The sequence below is a fragment of the Littorina saxatilis genome, unplaced genomic scaffold (genome assembly GCF_037325665.1).
Source record: "Littorina saxatilis isolate snail1 unplaced genomic scaffold, US_GU_Lsax_2.0 scaffold_1826, whole genome shotgun sequence".
NCBI classification, from domain to species: domain Eukaryota; kingdom Metazoa; phylum Mollusca; class Gastropoda; order Littorinimorpha; family Littorinidae; genus Littorina; species Littorina saxatilis.
In genome coordinates, this window is record NW_027126814.1 from 1 (window position 1) to 19,609 (window position 19,609).

Genomic DNA, 19,609 nt, shown 5'->3' on the forward strand with positions numbered 1-19,609 from the left:
TAGGGGGTACAATATCAAGGGTCTGCCAAACCCAGCAAATGTAGTAGGCAGCCCAGAGTTCCCTAAGTACCTCTCCCAATTATAGTACTTTTCGGCAATATTTACAGTTTCAAATTGCTAGGATAGCTTCTTTATTCTTTCCGTATTTTTTGTGTTTGTTGTTGTGTTATGAATAAACAATGGGGTTCCTGGCGTTGTGTTGTTTTCTGTACCTGGTTTAGGCAAGGCAGGTGTTGCTTGTTGTTTGATTTGTTACGAGGTTTTTACAAGAAGTTCTTTCAGGTTCCTGTGTCTGGCATAGGCCACAAGGGGAGGTTTAGGGAACAGTCTGGCACATTCCGTGTCTTATAGAATCAGTTTCCAATGTTTTAGGAGTTTCTTTTAGGCAAAACTTTTGTCTAAAACCTACACTCCGGTCTGCCCTCGGGCGGACCACCCTCATCTTCCAAAAAGGGATGAAGTGTTTCGTTGCTAAACCGCTTTATGAAACAACCAACACACCCCCTCCCCCTGTCAACCTGTACATACAGTACACAGACAAATAATGAGAAGGGTTGAACACACAACCACACCACTCCCCACATTTACCTGTACCATCAGTACACACAACAATACGGGAAAAAAAACCCGTTAAAGGCACGATGTACTATACAATCACCAAGCCTTACATAAGCCTCAATCACTGAGAGGACAGTACACACAAATACACCCAAACAAGGGGAATGAAAAATAGTCATCTATAAATGATTATTCTGAATCAAGGAACGAAAGTGATGAGGATATGGGTTTGAATAGTTGTCCCCTGACGAGGCTACCTTTCAGTTTCCCCAGAACACCTCTATAAAATCACAAAGAAGCTATCCTAGCAATTTGAAACTGTAAATATTGCCGAAAAGTACTATAATTGGGAGAGGTACTTAGGGATCTCTGGGTTGCCTACTGCATTTGCTGGGTTTGGCAGACCTTTGATATTTTACCCCCTATGTGTGTGTAACAAATTCATCGAAATATTCTATTCTCGTTAGCTCGGAAAAGCTACGGTATTTCACGGTTTCACTGAGTTAAACGCTTTAGGTTCTTACAATACATACTTCAAATCATTCAAGAGCTCTGCATATATCATGTCTCAGTCATCTTCTGTTTTCTCCTCTTACATCAGTAACACGGGAAAGCCCAACTCTTGGCAAGATTCCGTATTCAGAACGGGTAGGCATGGACGCTTGGGGTCAGAAGAGAAGTAACGGATTACCAGGTGTTAGGGGGCTGTGGTGGGAGGAGGGGGAAGGATGGGGGTTAGATAACTGCAATTTGATATAAATACTCTCCCTTTCCAAAAAATGGCTTTGCGAATGTATGGAAGAAGCAAAGTGCATAGCGATCTCTGATTGCTGGGATGGCTAATTGATTTAGACAAAAGGGACGTAATGCACTTCCGTTGAGAAACGTCGGAAAAACCCGGCAGAAATCCGTGTAATGACAGCCCACGCTGGAGCAAATGGCGATGGAGAGGAAAGCATGTACTCGGAAAATTAGGCTAGGGAGAAAAGGATATGCTGGGAAAATGAGAGTAGAGGGAGACGAATGCGTTCGGGAATATCAAGGTATTCAGCCACCTGCACTTATGGGAGAATGACCAAGGTCTTTTACGTGCCATTGTGGTGACACGGGGGTGGGACATGGCTTCCGTCTCTGGGTCTGCACATAAAGTTGACCCGTGTCCGTCCCAGCCCGAAATCGAACCTGCGACCTTCCGATCACAAGTCCAGTGCTCTACCAACTGGGCTACCGGGCCCCCCATAGATAACTTACTAGTAGCTTTAGAGTTTAAGATTCCTTCATGTGTTAAAAAAAAAGAAAAGAAAAAAAAACTTTAAAAAAAGAGAAAAAAAACATTTAAAAAAAAAAAAAAAAAAGAATATTCATTCATACGCCATTTGCGACAACGGTGCAGTTTAAACATCAGTTATACGACTTGCCAACGCAAAACAATAAAAGACACACACAAAATTAATCAGGTCTAACAAATCACTTTCTTCTACAGGATAGAGAATACTTTATTGCCCAAGATTGGGAATTTGCCATGACCTTTTTGTTTAGTCAAACATTACCTGACATTCAACATATCAACCAAACAAATTCAAACATTTTAAAAACTAAATGAGAAGAAAATATGTGTCATTTGTTGGTGAGCTCCTTTAAAGCTGGAAGCCAAAGTAAAAAAAAAAACAAAAAAAACCAAAAAAAATCTAACGAGATCTGTGATATTTGATTCGATTAATAACAACAGCCAGGAGCACGCTTTTTGGAGTCATAACCGACATTGGATTAATATTTTCCGCCGCAAGTTCATGCCATTTCTTGATTCAAGCCAGAGTAGATGATCGAGTTTTCTCCCTTGTTTTTGGCGTTTCTGCAGTAAAATTACACTGATCAATGCTATTTTGTTCTGTTTACTGTCTGAGTTTTAAGATGAAATATTTATGTCAATATTTTTGAAGACACCAGTTTTTTTCTTCTTCTTTCTTTATTGGACGCTGTCCTAGAATGCGCTGGTTGTCAAAAATCATGTCTGTCACAGCCTGTTCAACTAAAATAAAATTAAAATAAATAAGTAAAACGGCATCTGTTACACTTTCTTTGAAAACTATATGTTCAATGTATTTTGACTTTCGTTCTTTTTTTTTTAATATTTTTATTTTTATTTTTATTTTTTTATTTTCGTCATCTTTGTCATCACGTGCTAAAGTTTTCCGACCTCCTTTTGTTGGTAAACTTTGTAACTTTTTAATTTTCAATTCAATTCCCTCTATCTCTCTCCCTCTCTCTCTCTCTCTCCCTCTCTCTCTCTCTCTCTCTCTCTCTCTCTCTCTCTCTCTCTCTCTCTTTTCCTCTCTCCTTCCCTCTATCTCTTTCTCTCTCTCTCTTTCGTTCTTTCTATCTTTCTTTCTTTTTACATTTAGTCAAGTTTTGACTAAATGTTTTAACATAGAGGGGGAATCGAGACGAGGGTCGTGGTGTATGTGTGTCTGTGTGTGTGTGTGTGTGTGTGTCTGTGAGTGTGTGTGTGTAGAGCGATTCAGACTAAACTACTGGACCGATCTTTATGAAATTTTACATGAGAGTTCCTGGGAATGATATCCCCGGACTTTTTCTCTCATTTTTTCGATAAATACTTTTGATGACGTCATATCCGGCTTATTGTAAAAGTTGAGGCGGCACTGTCACACCCTCATTTTTCAATCAATATGAGGCTTATATCGCGCGTATTCCGTGGGTACAGTTCTAAGCGCAGGGATTTATTTATTTTTTTAATTTTTTATGCAATTTATATCGCGCACATATTCAAGGCGCAGGGATTTTTCAATCAAATTGATTGAAATTTTGGCCAAGCAGTGGCCGATGCGGGCGAAACCAATGTGTCGTCTGCCGACACTGGCGACAGCTCCGAGACCGGTGCAGTGCCGTTTAGCATCCGACTGAAGCCACGGTGTTCCTCTTGGGAAATGCTGCTGTAATTGTTAATACTCTGGACGTTTTTGTGCCCAGATAGCTGCATTATTTTGGTCGGAGGAACGTTATTCTCGGAAAGTTTCTGCACTAGGAACTTGCGTGCAGAGTGGTTGGTGTACCTCGGGTTGATGATCCCAGCTTTTCTGCACATGTTTTTCATGGTTGCTGACAACTTGTTGACGCCGACAGGTTGGCGCTTGAACCATGGAAATTCTTCAGATGCAATTTTTGTGTTTGTTGCACAATAGAAGGGGGAACTTGTCTCGGAGTAACCTTTTGGTCGGAGAGCTGCGTATGTTTTGTAAACTGCGACAGGGCAGCGCTCATTGTTCGACGCCCAAGCTTTCGGACAGACATCACGCACAGACTTTGGATTGTCGCCCTGGCATGTTTTGGATTGTCTTTCGCAAAATTGGAGATATTCTCTGCCATTACTGTCTTCATGCAAGGACACGTCTCCCCACTGCATGTGCCTGTGAGGAGTCACGCTGCGCAGACCAAAGTTGACTGTGTTTTGCCACCACAGAGTATTCAGGATTGCTTCTGGATCTGCGACTCCGATCTGTTTTGTCTGCCACAGCTTGTCAACATCTTCATCTTTCAGCGGTTGAGCCCTGTTAGGTAAGTTGCCACAACCTTCCTGTTTAACAATCTTCTGCTTTGTCTTCACGACTTCTCTCAGTTGTGCAAATTCGGGGCCGTCTATAACGGATGCACAGTACTTTTTAGACTTCAACTGTCGATGGATGCTGCTGAGAAGGCCCCTCAGCGTGGATGGTTCGTACTCTTTGCCATCCGGTTTTTTCAAACTCATGAAAAAGGAGCAGAGAATTTTGCATAATTCTTGTGGTTGGATGGTGCTAATGTTTCTTTTGTCCCCGTGTTTCGCCATAAACGTCGATAGGCGACGTATATCGTAAACCGTTTTTCGGAGAGTGTTCTTGTTCTTGTTTGTCTGAACGAATGAGTCTATTGGAGAAAAATCATAAATCATGGATGACTCACTTTTTTCTTCATCGACTTCGTCATTCGCGTCATCACCAAATATGTCTTCGAACAGCTCATCACTCAAAAATTCTTTCAGTGTTGACAAATCGGTTTTCGTGGCAGTTGCCATTTTGTAGCAAAAGTAGTTCTTCATGAATATGTAATTACTGCCTATGTCCTGGGTTCTGGGTTAAAAAAGCAGTGCGTTCAGTTTCATTCTGTTAGTTCGACAGCTTGACTAAATGTTATTTCGCCTTACGCGACTTGTTTACATTTAGTCAAGTTTTGACTAAATGTTTTAACATAGAGACGAGGGTCGTGGTGTATGTGTGTGTGTGTGTGTGTGTGTGTGTGTGTGTGTGTGTGTGTGTGTGTGTGTGTGTGTGTGTGTGTGTGTGTGTGTGTGTGTGTGTGTGTGCGTGTGTGTGTGTAGAGCGATTTAGACTAAACTACTAGACCGATCTTTATGAAATTTTACATGAGAATTCCTGGGTATGATATCCCCAGACGTTTTTTTCATTTTTTCGATAAATGTCTTTTATGACGTCATATCCGGCTTTTTGTAAAAGTTGAGGCGGCACTAGCTGTCACACCTTCCTTTTTCAAATCAAATTGATTGAAATTTTGGACAAGCAATCTTCGACGAAGGCCGGACTTCGGTATTGCACTTCAGCATGGAGGCTTAACAATTAATTAATGACTTTGGTCATTAAAAATCTGAAAATTGTCATTAAAATTATTTTTTTATAAAACGATCCAAAATTACTTTTATTTTATTCTTCATCATGTTCTGATTCCAAAAACATATACATATGTTATATTCGGATTAAAAACAAGCTCTGAAAATTAAAAATATAAAAATTATGATACAAATAAAATGTCCGAAATCGATTTAAAAACACTTTCATCTTATTCCTTGTCGGTTCCTGATTCCAAAAACATATAGATATGATATGTTTGGATTAAAAACACGCTCAGAAAGTTAAAACGAAGAGAGTTACAGTAAAGAGTGCTATGCAGAACAGCGCAACCGCTACCGCGCTAAACAGGCTCGTCACTTTCACTGCCTTTTGCACTAGCGGCGGACTACGGTCATTGTGAAAAAATGCAGTGCGTTCAGTTTCATTCTGTGAGTTCCACAGCTTGACTAAATGTAGTAATTTCGCCTTACGCGACTTGTTCTTTCTTTCTTTCTTTCTTTCTTTTGTTCCTTCTTTCCTTCTGTGTTTACTTTTTGTGTGTGTGTGTCTTTGTTTCTGTATTCTTTTGTTCTGTTTGTTTCTTTGCTTGTTTGTTTGTCTGTTTGTTTGTTTGATTACTGATTTGCTTGTTTATTTCTTTGTTTCTTTCTCCCTTTACTTTCTTTCTTTCTGTCTGTCTTTCTTTCTTTCTTTCATTCTTTCCCTCTGTTATTGCTTTCTTTCTTTTTAACACGAAATGAAATGTCTGACTGTTATGAATGAAAATGTCTTATAAAAAACAATCGCTTTAAACACACGAAGGTAACGTTAGGTCTATATTTTCCCTCATTAAAGTGAGGATTAGACATTCTATTAGTAAACGATTGTTTATGACTGTTTTCTCCTCAGTGTATAGCCTACATTGCTGTGAAAATCTGATGTGAATGTCTCTCTCTGTATTATTCTTACAACATAGCACGGGATAACCGTAGTGCAAGCTTTGACAGAAAATGCACACCTGAAACATTCACACACACACACACACACACACACACACACACACACACACTCACACACACACACACACACACACACACACACACACACACAAGCGCACGAATACACATAGACACATAGACACACACACACACACACACACACATACACACACTCAAACACACACACACACACACACACACACACACACACATACACACACACGCACACCCACACACACGCAGGCACGCTAGGAGATAGACATAGGGGAGAGGGGACAGCAATACGATATCCATTTGTCCCCATAATGACAGAAAGTGATAGAACGGTCTGCAAACTTGCTGCACGCTTTTGTCTCTCCATCACTACAGGAGACAACCCGTGCAGGAACGCATCATTAGTATTCATACCGACGGTCAACATTCGACTGATTAGCTTTTCTGTTTTGAGCGCGATATCAATTCGTATTGCCAGGCCAGCAACAACCGTTCAACCCGCTCCCCTCTTACACACACACACACACACACACACACACACACACACACACACACGCACACACACACACACACACACACACACACACACATAGACGCACACACACACACACAGACACACACACGTGCGCGCGCGTTGCAAAAAGAATATTTTTGTTGCAAACAAAGCAAAAAGAGAAACATAGATAAGTATAGGAAAATCTCACACGCTCAACTGCGCGCGCGGAGAGTTTAAATTCTGATGGTCGATTGAAATTCGCAATCCTAGAAAAGCTATATTTCTCGGGAGAAAATGTAGAAAAAGTGTTGGGGTATTTAATTAAAAAAAAAAGAAGTTTATCCATTAATTACGCAGCCTGTTGCCATGACGTCCGCCTCAATATACCAGCTGCAGAGGAAATAAAAGAAACTCATCTTTTAATCGATATCTTAAACCGTTTTTATTTCTGTTATCTCATACGTCTGCATTTCGTTTTGCTTTGATCTGTTTTTACATATTGTCAAGTTGATGATGATTAAATCGTTTATTTAACGTCACTCTGTAAAAACATTGGCGACATTTGTCTTAGATTAAAAACACACACAGGCGCGCGCACAAACTTTCCCTTTATGTAGAGTGGTTCACCACCCTCCCACCCCCCCACCCCCACCCCCCGCACACTCTCGCTCATCTAAATAAAAGTGGTAATAAGAGATACTTGGATATAAAAGGGTATTCTTAAAATGTTCTGATAAAAATATAAAGTAGCTATGCAAAGCAATGGCGTTAGTTGCAGTAATATCTCTTCATATCCAGGGACCAAGTGGGTGCGTGTGCACAAGTCTAACGATAAGTTTGGGACCTTGCCACCCAAGGTCTTTATTAAAACTTAAAAGATAGCTTAATTTTTCATTTGGGATATTTGGCAGGATATTTCTGTTCGAGTTTATAAACTGAGTCAGGGGTTGAAAGTGGCATGAGTTAAAATCACACTCCAAAGTCAAATGAGCAATGCTGAGGTCGGATTGACAGGTGCATTTAAGAACGCACCTGTCAATCCGACAAGTTTTGACTAAATGTTTTCACATAGGCGGGGAATCGAGACGAGGGTGGTGGTGTATGTGTGTCTGTGTGTGTGAATGTGTTGAGCGATTGAGAGAAAACTACCCGACCGATCTTCATGACACTTTATATGTAAAATCTCCCATGCGATACCCCTCACTGCTTTTTTTCATTACAAAAAAAAGAGTCTTTGATGACGTCATATCCGGCTTTTAGTGAAAGTTGAGGCGGCACTGTCCTAATTCCTCGACGCGCATGTCAGCACTGCCTCATTTTTCAACCAAGTTGATTAAAATGTTAGTCAAGCAATCGTCGACTAAGTCCGGACTATGGGATTGCATTTCAGCTTGGAAGCTTACAAACTAGTTAATTTGTTTGCTCATTGAAGTTGTAATTAAAATCACATTTGCACTGAAAGATTTTAAAAATATTGCATTGTATTCCTTATCTTCTCTTTAAAAATATATAGATATATATGTTATTACTCTAAAAATGTGCTAAGAATGAAAGAAAATAGGTTTAGCAAGTACTACGTTCGCATGCTTCGCTGAGACGAGCGTTACCCGTCTCGGTCTTCGGGTATAGTTAGCCGATACTATCTAAATGTAGATGACTGGTTTTTGGTGTTGATCTTTTTGTTTAATACCGACTGGTTGACTAAATGTTATTATATCGCTTCACGCGACTTGTTTGTATTGTTCTGTTTTTTCCCCCAAATAACTTCGTCATTTTCCGTTCCATAGCGTTGTGCTCTCATCACATCTGTTTTGCGACAAGCCTCCATCAGATAATTAGCTTAACTACAGAACACAATTAAGCCTTTCCGCCTTTGGGCAGTCCTCTGTAATTTCTTTCTATTCAGGGCGGTCCATAAAAAAAATATATCTAGATAGACGAGCTTGCTCAGCTTTCTGGCACATGCACCCTGTCAGTGTCCCTCCCGTAAGAACGCCGTGTGCATTTTGCTTATCTACTCGTACAATCAGCGTAGGCCTTTTTGGATTCTTGACTCGCAAGAAATTGATCAATGTAATCTAAATTGATATCCTTATAAATTTCCAGGTCGCTGCTATACTTCGCCAAAAGAATTAAATGAAAAACTTAAAATTGGGAGAAAAAGGAAGATGTATATATTATATGTTTTTTGGGGACCGCCCCGTAGAATGGTTTTCCCCTCATCAATGGTTTACTCGTACTTTATTTCATGTCTGTCTGTCTGTCTGTCTGTCTGTCTGACTGTAAGTCTGTCTGTGTGTATGTGTGTCTGTCTGTCTGACTCTCTGTCATCCTCTCTCTCTTTCTTTCTCTCTGCACATCTCTCGTTTTCTTTTTCGTGCATAATTTTTCAATTATACTACCTATAAGTTAAAAGGACAGGACGGAAGATTCGGCCCAGCCAGGCCTGAAACTATTGGTTTTTTTTAAATACACTCAGAGTAAATTTTTGAGCTCGCTATGTCCCTCTCTTTCTCTGTTTGTTTGTTTGTGATGTGTGTGTGTGTGTGTGTGTGTGTGTGTGTGTTTGTGCGTGCGTGAGTGCGTTTGTGTGTGCGTACGTGCGAGCCCGCGCACGCGTGCGCGCGCGCGTGTGTGTGTGTGTGTGTGTGTGTGTTTGTGCGCTTTACGGACTGTCGTTTTTACTCTAGCGAGTTTTAAGTGCCAAAATATACCGTGACAGTGACGAGATGACAAGCACAGGCAGCGCCAGTGTACCTTCCGGCCGTATATATGCATCATTATCCGGGAAACCGCAAATTTCTCCCTGTCCCTCTGGGCATCTCCAAACATAGAACAAAACGTTTGGACGGAAATCCGGGGAAACTGATTACTGGAAATAATGACGCGGTTCCCTATTGATTATGACCGTTGGCGGCGTAAACACTCAGGGCTGTGTGACTTTGGCTTCTCTGTCTCTCTCTGGTGGGACTCTATCCCCACCCCCAGCACACTCTCTTTCTCTCTCTGTCTCTCTCTTGTGGGGACTCTACCCCCAACCCCCAGCACACCCTCTTTCTCTCTCTGTCTCTCTCTGGTGGGGACTCTACCCCCAACCACCAGCACACTCTCTTTCTCTCTCTGTCTCTCTCTTGTGGGGACTCTACCCCCACCCCCAGCACACTCTCTTTCTCTCTCTGTCTCTCTCTTGTGAGGACTCTATCCCCACCCCCAGCACACTCTCTTTCTCTCTCTGTCTCTCTCTTGTGGGGACTCTACCCCCAACCACCAACACACTCTCTTTCTCTCTCTGTCTCTCTCTGGTGGGACTCTATCCCCACCCCCAGCACACTCTCTTTCTCTCTCTGTCTCTCTCTTGTGGGGACTCTATCCCCACCCCCAGCACACTCTCTTTCTCTCTCTGTCTCTCGTGGGGACTCTATCCCCACCCCCAGCACACTCTCTTTCTATCTCTGTCTCTCTCTTGTGGGGACTCTACCCCCACCCCCAGCACACTCTCTTTCTCTCTCTGTCTCTCTCTTGTGGGGACTCTACCCCCACCCCCAGCACACTCTCTTTCTCTCTCTGTCTCTCTCTTGTGGGGACTCTACCCCCACCCCCAGCACACTCTCTTTCTATCTCTGTCTCTCTCTTGTGGGGACTCTATCCCCACCCCCAGCACACTCTCTTTCTATCTCTGTCTCTCTCTTGTGAGGACTCTATCCCCACCCCCAGCACACTCTCTTTCTCTCTCTGTCTCTCTCTTGTGGGGACTCTATCCCCACCCCCAGCACACTCTCTTTCTATCTCTGTCTCTCTCTGGTGGGACTCTATCCCCACCCCCAGCACACTCTCTTTCTCTCTCTGTCTCTCTCTTGTGGGGACTCTACCCCCACCCCCAGCACACTCTCTTTCTCTCTCTGTCTCTCTCTTGTGGGGACTTTATCCCCACCCCCAGCACACTCTCTTTCTCTCTCTGTCTCTCTCTGGTGGGACTCTATCCCCACCCCCAGCACACTCTCTTTCTCTCTCTGTCTCTCTCTTGTGGGGACTCTATCCCCACCCCCAGCACACTCTCTTTCTCTCTCTGTCTCTCTCTGGTGGGACTCTATCCCCACCCCCAGCACACTCTCTTTCTCTCTCTGTCTCTCTCTTGTGGGGACTCTACCCCCAACCCCCAGCACACTCTTTCTCTCTCTGTCTCTCTCTCTCTGTTTTTTTGTCTGTCTGACTGTCTGTCTGTCTGTCTGTCTCTGTCTGTCTCTGTCTGTCTCTGTCTCTCCCTCCCTCTCTCTCTCAGTCTCTGTCTGTCTGTCTGTCTGTCTGTCTCTCTCTTTCTCTCTCTTTCTCTCTCTCTCTCTCTGTTGTACCGTACCTTTGTTGCGCGTGATATGTCATACACCAGTATCCGCATTGCAAGGGGCCGATGGCCTATAGCAATTACACTTTTGTATTCGTATTCTCTCTCTCTCCCCCCCCCCCTCTCTCTCTCTCTCTCTTTGTGTTGGAAGCCCCTTCTCTATCTCTGTCTGTCTGTCTGTCTGTCTGTCTGTCTGTCTGTCTGTCTCTGTGTTGTCTGTCTGTCTCTGTGTCTGTCTATCTGTCCCTCTACTATGTTGAAAGGCGTCTTTGCCTGCATGTCTATCTATATGTCTTTCTCTGTATGTCTGTCTGTCTCTGACTCTCTGCTCCTCCCATTTCTTCCCTCCCTTGCCCTACGTTCCCTGATGGAAGATTTTTGGGAGCGAGGATAGGAAGTGACGCAAATGTGACATGCTGACATGCGCGTCGAGGAATTATGAATAAACTGCTTCCGGGCATCGCAAAGAAGATCAAAGAGGGATGCCGCTGTCAGGATCTGGTTTCGAAAACTGTCCTTGAACCGATTTATTACTTTAAAAAACAATTAATTTCTCTTGTTTTCTTTGTTCTGTTCTATGTTTTGCTTTGGATTTGGTTTTAAAAACTCTTGAATTTAATTCAGCCGTTCATAAAACATGGTTGTGTGGAAATTTGCTGATGAAGAGTTAAGCCGTGAGTTTTCTCCTTCAGAGTATTAAAAGCGTGTGTCTATGTTTCATTCAGGTTCAGTCGCATAGCAGTGTACACAAGAAAATTGGTTGATTAAAATCAACATGGCCGAAGCAATGTTTTCATAAAAGAAGCAGTATTGTACGGGCACATGTTGAATTTGGGTTACATGTGTTGCAGAGTATTTGAAAATCCGTAGGCATAAAAACATGCAAAGAAGGGTGATAGGTCCCTGTTGTGAATATAGCCAAGTGGATAAATTGATTACTTATGTTTCACACTAGTTTTTCTGTTACAGCAGTCCCTCTCATGAACGGACACCCTTGGGCCAGTGCAAACCTGTCCGTACATTGCAGGTGGCCGGTCACGGGAGAGCCCCCCCCCTCACACACACTCAGGCACACTGACGGACTGAGTGAGTCTTTGCTACTGGCGAACGAGCTCTACTTGTCCTAAAACAATAAGGTCAAACTACTACAACTTATAACTGAAAGGAAAAAAAACTGTCCTGTAAAAATGACGTTAAATCAACGGTGTCAGAAAAAGAGAGATAAAAGAAATCCTCAAATTCCTGAGGATACAGGCACCCCATGAAAGCAGCCACGAACATACTCACAGAGGCACACATGCTTGTGCAGATACTTTGCAAAAATATGAATTGAAAACCTGCATATGTGGTAATTTTGTGTGTGTGTGTGTGTGTGGCTTTATTGAATACTTCAGGCAGTGACTTTTCCCTGTCCAGTTTTCTCTTTCGTCTCTCTTACCCCTCGCTTACCCATCCCCCACCCCCTTACCCTCCACTCCCTTTACCCAGGCAGAGTACACATTTTCTAAAAGGAAGACTACTCCTCTTCAATTATATCCAGAGATCTTCCAGCTGTCTCCACCATAAGCCAAGTGCTCGAGTCTTATACCTCCTTTCCACACACACACAGACTGAGAGAGAGAGAGAGAGAGAGAGAGAGAGAGAGAGAGAGAGAGAGAGAGAGAGAGAGAGAGAGAGAGAGAGAGAGAGAGAGAGAGAGAGAGAGAGAGAGAGAGAGAGAGAGAGAGAGAGAGAGAGAGAGAGAGAGAACGAACGAACGAACGAACGAACGAACCAACTTTATTTTTCGAGGGTAATGGAGTAGATACAGCAAAGATCTTTTTTCATCCAGCCCTCGCCCAAGAGGGAATTAACTAACCAGTGCATAATATTAAAGCAGAAGAAGAAGCAAAGCAAAAACATAAAAACATGGTTATTAAATCAGACAAAGAGGAAAAAAAAATGTTCATAGCATACATGGTCATTGGTAATGGTATACATTAAAACACACACTTTGACACACACGGTCACATGCACACAGACACACACAGACATACATGCACATACAGACACACACGCACACAGACACACGCACACACACATACACACACACACACACACACACACACACACACGCACGCACGCACACACACACACACACACACACACACACACACACACACACACACACACATGTACACATTGTACACATAATCATTAAAAAAAAAACTTAACTGAAATGAAATGATTATACAAGTAGATCTTCATGTACTTATCAAACAGCAGTACCTGATCGAGGCATTAAGTGCCACACGACGATGAAAGCATATACAAAAAAGTATGTCTTCTAAAACTGGCAACAGAAAGTGGCTGTCTGAGAGAGACTGGTAAACCATTCCACAGAAATGGACCTGAATATGCCAGACTAGTTTTATACAAGTCAATTCTAGGGAGGGGAACATTTAGTTTCTTCGTGCGGCTTGATGAAGTCTCAGTTAATAATATTCTTTTAGTTAAATAGTCTGGTACACGTCCAAGAACTATTTTATGCATAAACCTTGCCTTGTTAAACGCTAGTCTGGATGAAAGTGGAAGAATTTCAGCTTTTTTGTAGTCATGATTAGAGAGGGTGCTGTTTTTCAGCAGAACAACTTTTACTCCGCGTCTGTGCAAAGATTTTAGGGGTCTTAAAGCTGCATCACTTGCAGAATCCCAAAGGGTTGATGCATAGTCTATTCCAGACTGCACATGCGCTTGAAAAAATGTTCTGCGCGCATCAAAATTTAGAAAATGTTTAATCTTTGCAGACTGATGAACTTTTTTTGCTGTAGATTTACATAAGTTACTTACATGAGGGCCCCATGTTAGATTGTTGTCAATAGTTACACCCAAAATTTTGTGTTCACTAACCTCGTTTATCAGCTGACTATCAACAGAAATGCACTTCTTTGGTTCCGACATGACTTGTCGTTTTTGACGCGTAGTAATTAGCATATACTTTGTTTTTTCTGGATTGAGAGACATGTGGTTTAAATGCGTCCATTCTACAGCATCATCGACACACTTCTGAAGCGTGTCGACTACCGAAGTAATATCATCACCTGAGGTATGAATAGTAGTATCATCAGCTAGCATATCACACTGTCCAGAGGATATGTGTAATGGTAAGTCATTGATGTAGACAGAAAATAATAAAGGTCCGAGGACCGAGCCTTGTGGGACCCCATATAAAATTGGCATTGCTTCAGAGCTCGAACTGTTAAAGGTAACTTTTTGTGTTCTTCCCGACAAAAAAGAGGCTATAAAAGTCTGTGTGGGCTGTGGTAGTCTATAAACGGAAAGTTTCCGCAAAAGGAGGGCGTGATCAATAACATCAAATGCCTTTGCAAAGTCCATAAACAGTGCTCCACATAACTTATTAGAGTTGATTTTTGATAACCAAGAGTCCACCAGTTCTGTCAGTGCCGTATGGCACGAGTGTTTAGGTCTAAAACCAGACTGAGTTTCATGAAACAAATTGTTTGATGTAAAGTATATCATAATATGGTCATTGACATGTTTTTCCAGTAGTTTTGACAATACTGGTAAAACGGAAATCGGTCTAAAATTTGAGGGATCTGTTTTATCACCTGCCTTAAAGAGGGGGATCACTTTAGCTTCCTTGAAAGCTTTGGGATAAACACTTTTTTCAATACAGAGATTGTAAATATACGTTAGAGATTCCGCTATATGTGGGGCTGATAATCTAAGAATTTTGCTGTCTATTTCATCAGTTCCCTTTGTGCTACTTTCTTTCAAGTGAGTTAGAGAATTATATACTTTGGAGACTGACAAAAAAGGTATAACTTGTGCCTCGTATTTAATTTTGGTGTCACAGTACTTGCGCAAAATGTGTAAATTGTTTTCATCGGATTTGTCAGTTTTTATTACTTTACTTGCAACTGAACAGAAGTGATTATTAATTTCATCTGGCGAAATATCGTTTTCGTTCCATGATGTGGTCTTTACACATTTATTAGTTAAAAGATTAATGGCTTTCCATGTTTCCTTGGAACTCTTGCCTTTCTTAAGAATGTCTTCGAAGAACTGCTTTTTTGACTGTCGAGTCATATACTGACATTTTGCTTTCTGTGTTTTGTACTCTTCAGATTGGCGGTCGATCCGGCATAGATAATCTCGGTAATGTTGGGCTTCTATAATTTCAGGAGTGATCCACCCTGGCCGATATGAATACTTAATTCTTCTTGACCTTTTAGGTGCATGTTTATCTAAAACTTCGCGAAATGTAGAATACCATGTTTTTAAAGCGTCATCAGGATTGGTCTTGTTATATATCTCACTAAACGGTGCAGAACGCATGTCTTCAAGAAAAAGTACTTCATTAAACTTAGCAAATGACCTGTACGTGAGGACAGTATGACCAAGCTTAGGAATTTTCACACCTTTTTTTGACCATGTACAGCAAATAGGGAAATGGTCGCTTATGCCTATGACAGGTACACAGGTTTCTATTACATGTTTTGAGTCGGTAGAGTATAAGTGATCAATGATGGTACTGGATGAGGGCGTGACTCGCGTTGGCGTATTGATCAGTTGGGACATATTAAATACAGTAGTAATATCTTTCCAAGATTTATTAGATTTCGTCATGTCAATGTTAAAGTCCCCCATGAGAAGAATCTCTTTTGATTCTAACCAAACTAAATCCATCATGGTTACAAACTTGTCAACCCAGTTCGCTGGTTCAGCTGGATTCCGATAGAGAAATCCAATCAAAATAGGAGATGCATGCTTTAACTTCACCTCTGTCCATATGCACTCCACACCAAAATTTTCAAACTGAGGTAAGCGCTTGAATGTTATATGTTCATTTATATAAACTAAAAGGCCCGTTTCTTTAGGATTTTTTGGGTCCCTTCGTATAGTTTGAAAACCGTTGATAAAAATTTCTTTATCGTCTATGCAGGAGTTAAGTCTAGATTCTGAGAATCCAAAAATATGAAACCCCCTGCCATAAGACTCACTGTTCTGAACAACCTGGGAAACATCAGACATTTTGTTTACAATATGATTGATATTAAGGTGTCCTATACGAAGGCCTTCAGTCACAGGCCAACGATTGTGGTCATATAACTTTGTCATCACGTTAAAAGTATGCAAAGCAACAACACAAATGAAACAAAATAATTAAGCAAACAACAAAAATTGTGTGAAAGGACACAAAAATGTTAAAAAGATGAATACTATTTAGTAGCAAACAGTGCTCAATTCAACTTCCAGGGAACAATGTAAGAACACACAAAACGCTGGAAATAAAATTGTTGAACAAAGCGATTGGAAATGAAACATTAATTAACCAAGAAACAATGCGGTTGACACACAACGATGCTATGATGAATATCAACTCGAATTCCGTAGATACAAAAGTTACTGACAATCCGAATACACAGTGGGAAAATTACAAAAGTTGAGAAAGAAGTCGCGCTATGAGCTTTAGGGCAGCAGCTGGATTGTCAGTGGAAGAGGGGACAGTCACGTGCTCAACAGTTTGCAGAGCGGGGTGGGCGCTATGCGCGAGGCGGGGTGGAGGGGGCGGGGCCTCACTACCACTGGTCATGGACACGTTTGTTTTGACAGGCCTTTCATCGGGAGCATCGCACTGATTGGTTGAATTATGTAGGTGTGAATGCGTACCGTGTGATGCCATGTCCGAATAAGAGCGAGACGAGGTGTTTGACTGATTGGCCGAAGCTTTGACCGGGTGTCCGCGAGATTTCGGGTCGAATGACTGTGCGGTTTGTGTGTTGTCCCCCGGCCTGGGTTCGTTTTGTTGACCTGAAAATCTAAAATTCCAGGCCAGACTAATTGTGCCGCGAAGGCTTGGATGCTTGTGGTCGCGGTAGAGCGCCTGTCGCGGCGAACCATTCTGTGTGTGAAAGGTCTGAGAGTTGTTAATGAACAACACCCCAGTCCTCTCACACACTGAACGGAGAGAATGGTTTGAATGTAAAATTTTGCTGTCAAACGCGCGGGTGCCCTTGCACGAAGGGAGAATACTGGACGCTCGGAGTGATGCCCGAGGAAAGGCCCGACGAAACAACCCGACCAGTGTAAACCACGTGTCTTCAGACACAGAGCCTCTCTGGACTGAATTCACTCCTACATGAATGATTGCAAGATTTACTTTGGGGTTTGGTTTTTGAACCTGCAGCCAATTGATTAAGTCCTGACAGGTCATCCCAGGGACACAGATTTTGTGCATCGTTTCCCCGCGGGGCGTCATCTTCCTAATGTCCATTTGTTTAAGGACACTGTCCCCGATCAGGAGCATGGACACCTTGCTGTCCACCGATTGTTTATTTAGGTGGTCGGCGGGGGTCTTAGCGGTGTCACTACTGTCTTTGCGCTTGGCTGACTGGGGGGACGTGGCGGCATTCTTCTGATGTTTTGGAGTGGGTGACAAGTCGGTCGCCTTGTGCCGAGCCGACATGTCATGTTGGGTAGGGGGGGTGCACTTGGAAGAGGAGGGGTGAGAGCCGGGAGAGGTGTATTCAGACCCAGGCGCTGGATCCGAAGGGGACTTCACACAGTTGATAACTTCCACTGGATTGGCAGAGGGGGGCGGGGACTTGACAGAAGGGGAATGTGGGTCTGGGGCCATAATTCCAGGTTGCGAGGGCCGGGGGTTAGGGGAGGTAGGGGAGGGTTTTTTGTTCGGAACAAGTGGGCTCTGGCATTTCTGCAAGAGGGGGCCAGGAGGGGAAATTTGACCTTCGAGCGCTAGAATTCTGCAGTGTAGGGCCCTGTTCTCAGCCTGTAGGGCAGCGAAGCTGGCCCCAACAGAGGACATGATGTCGGACAGGACCGCATCAAACTGTGCGGTCGTAATCCAAGCCGCCGTTGTGTTGACCGTCTTGGAGGTTGTGTCGGACACATCTCCGGTCGTTGTGTTGACTGTCTCGGAGGTTGTGTCGGACACATCTTCGGTCGTTGTGTTGACTGTCTCGGAGGTTGTGTCGGACACATCTCCCGTCGTTGTGTTGACCGTCTCGGAGGTTGTGTCGGACACATCTCCCGCCGTAGTGTTGGCCGTCTCGGAGGTTGTGTCGGACACATCTCCCGCCGTAGTGTTGACCGTCTCGGAGGTTGTGTCGGACACATCTCCCGTCGTTGTGTTGACCGTCTCGGAGGTTGTGTCGGACACATCTCCCGTCGTTGTGTTGACCGTCTCGGAGGTTGTGTCGGACACATCTCCCGTCGTGGTGTTGACCGTCTCGGAGGTTGTGTCGGACACATCTCCCGCCGAAGTGTTGACCGCCTCGGAGGTTGTGTCGGACACATCTCCCGTCGTGGTGTTGACCGTCTCGGAGGTTGTGTCGGACACCTCTCCCGCCGTAGTGTTGACCGTCTCGGAGGTTGTGTCGGACACATCTCCCGCCGAAGTGTTGACCGTCTCGGAGGTTGTGTCGGACACATCTCCCGCCGTTGTGTTGACCGTCTCGGAGGGTGTGGCCGCACTGTTGTCTGCTGCAGAGGGTGCAGCGCCCAACTCTCCACGGCGTGGCACCAGCCTGGGAGAGTGCAAGTGGGAGAGGGAGACCTCGTACTGCTCACCGCCTGTCAAAATGACAGACCTCTCAGCTGTCTGTCGTACCGGTGTTGTTGGTGTTTCAGGCACACTTTTGCCCGTGGCATCAGGTAGAGACAGCGGAAGCTTCTCACATTCGGTGAGGGCTGTGTCAGTGTCGGCCTGCCGTACGTCCAGGGCCCATATGCTTATGGGGGAAGTTCGCGACAACTCCCGAAGTTTTGAGTGACATCGGAAGTACTTGCCTCACTTTCGTATGCATGGGCCGGAAAAAGGGGTTACCTCGAAGCAAAGCGAGGAAGTAACTCAGGGTATTTTGCGACTACTTCTAAAGTTTTGAGTGACATCGGAAGTACATCCTCACTTTCGCATGCATGGGACGAAAAAAGAGTTTACTTTGGAAGCTAACGAGGAAGTAAATGAGGGTAAATGTACTACAGCCAGACCCAGTAGTAAACACGCTACTTCCACAGTTTCTCAGTGCAAAAAGGCAGGGCTTTTCTTCAGTTTTTCATGTCAAACCGAGCTCACGCTCCAAAAGAGAAAATAGAGGGAAAAGTCGTATCTTCTGCATGCATTTCGTGCAAATTTCCCTGAATACAAACCTGAGTTGCCAGCTTTGACTTTTGTTTGTTGATCTGGGTCATTGGCCACCACTCTTTCATTCCCGCTTATACGAGGGGGTTACTGTGTTTCTATGAAAATGGGCGTCGTTGTGTGTATGTGAGTGTGTGTGTGTGTGTGTGTGTGTGTTTGTGTGCGTGCGTGCGTGTGTTTGTGTTTGTGTGTGTGTGTGTGTGTGTGTGTGTGTGTGTGTGTGTGTGTTCGAGTGTTTAAGTGTAAGTTTCTGCTATTTTTTTTGTCATTGCTTTATCTGTGTGTGTGTGTGTGTGTGTGTGTGTGTGTGTGTGTGTATTTGTGCGAGTGCCTGTCTGCCTGTGCGTGCGTGCGTGCGGGTATAATTGTGTGTCTGTTCCTTCATACGTTTGTTTGCGTGTTCGCGCGTGCCGTGTGTGTGTGTGTTTGTTTGTGTGTGTT

General features: G+C 43.5%; 2 protein-coding genes across 2 annotated transcripts; both read right to left on the reverse strand.

Annotated features, from left to right (window-relative positions):
* Window positions 1-2,695: 2,695 nt before the first annotated feature.
* Window positions 2,696-4,827, reverse strand: LOC138955310 (uncharacterized protein KIAA1958 homolog). Its single transcript, XM_070326934.1, has one exon. The coding sequence runs from the start codon at window positions 4,649-4,651 to the stop codon at window positions 3,365-3,367; it is 1,287 nt and encodes a 428-aa protein (XP_070183035.1). The 5' UTR covers window positions 4,652-4,827; the 3' UTR covers window positions 2,696-3,364.
* Window positions 4,828-16,844: 12,017 nt separating this feature from the next.
* LOC138955309 (uncharacterized) lies at window positions 16,845-18,733 on the reverse strand (the record flags this gene model as incomplete). The annotated part of the gene is made up of 2 exons (XM_070326933.1): window positions 16,845-16,909; window positions 17,296-18,733. Coding segments are annotated over 2 exons (1,503 nt in total), but the record flags the coding sequence as incomplete, so codon positions are not given.
* Between the last annotated feature and the right edge of the window lie 876 nt (window positions 18,734-19,609).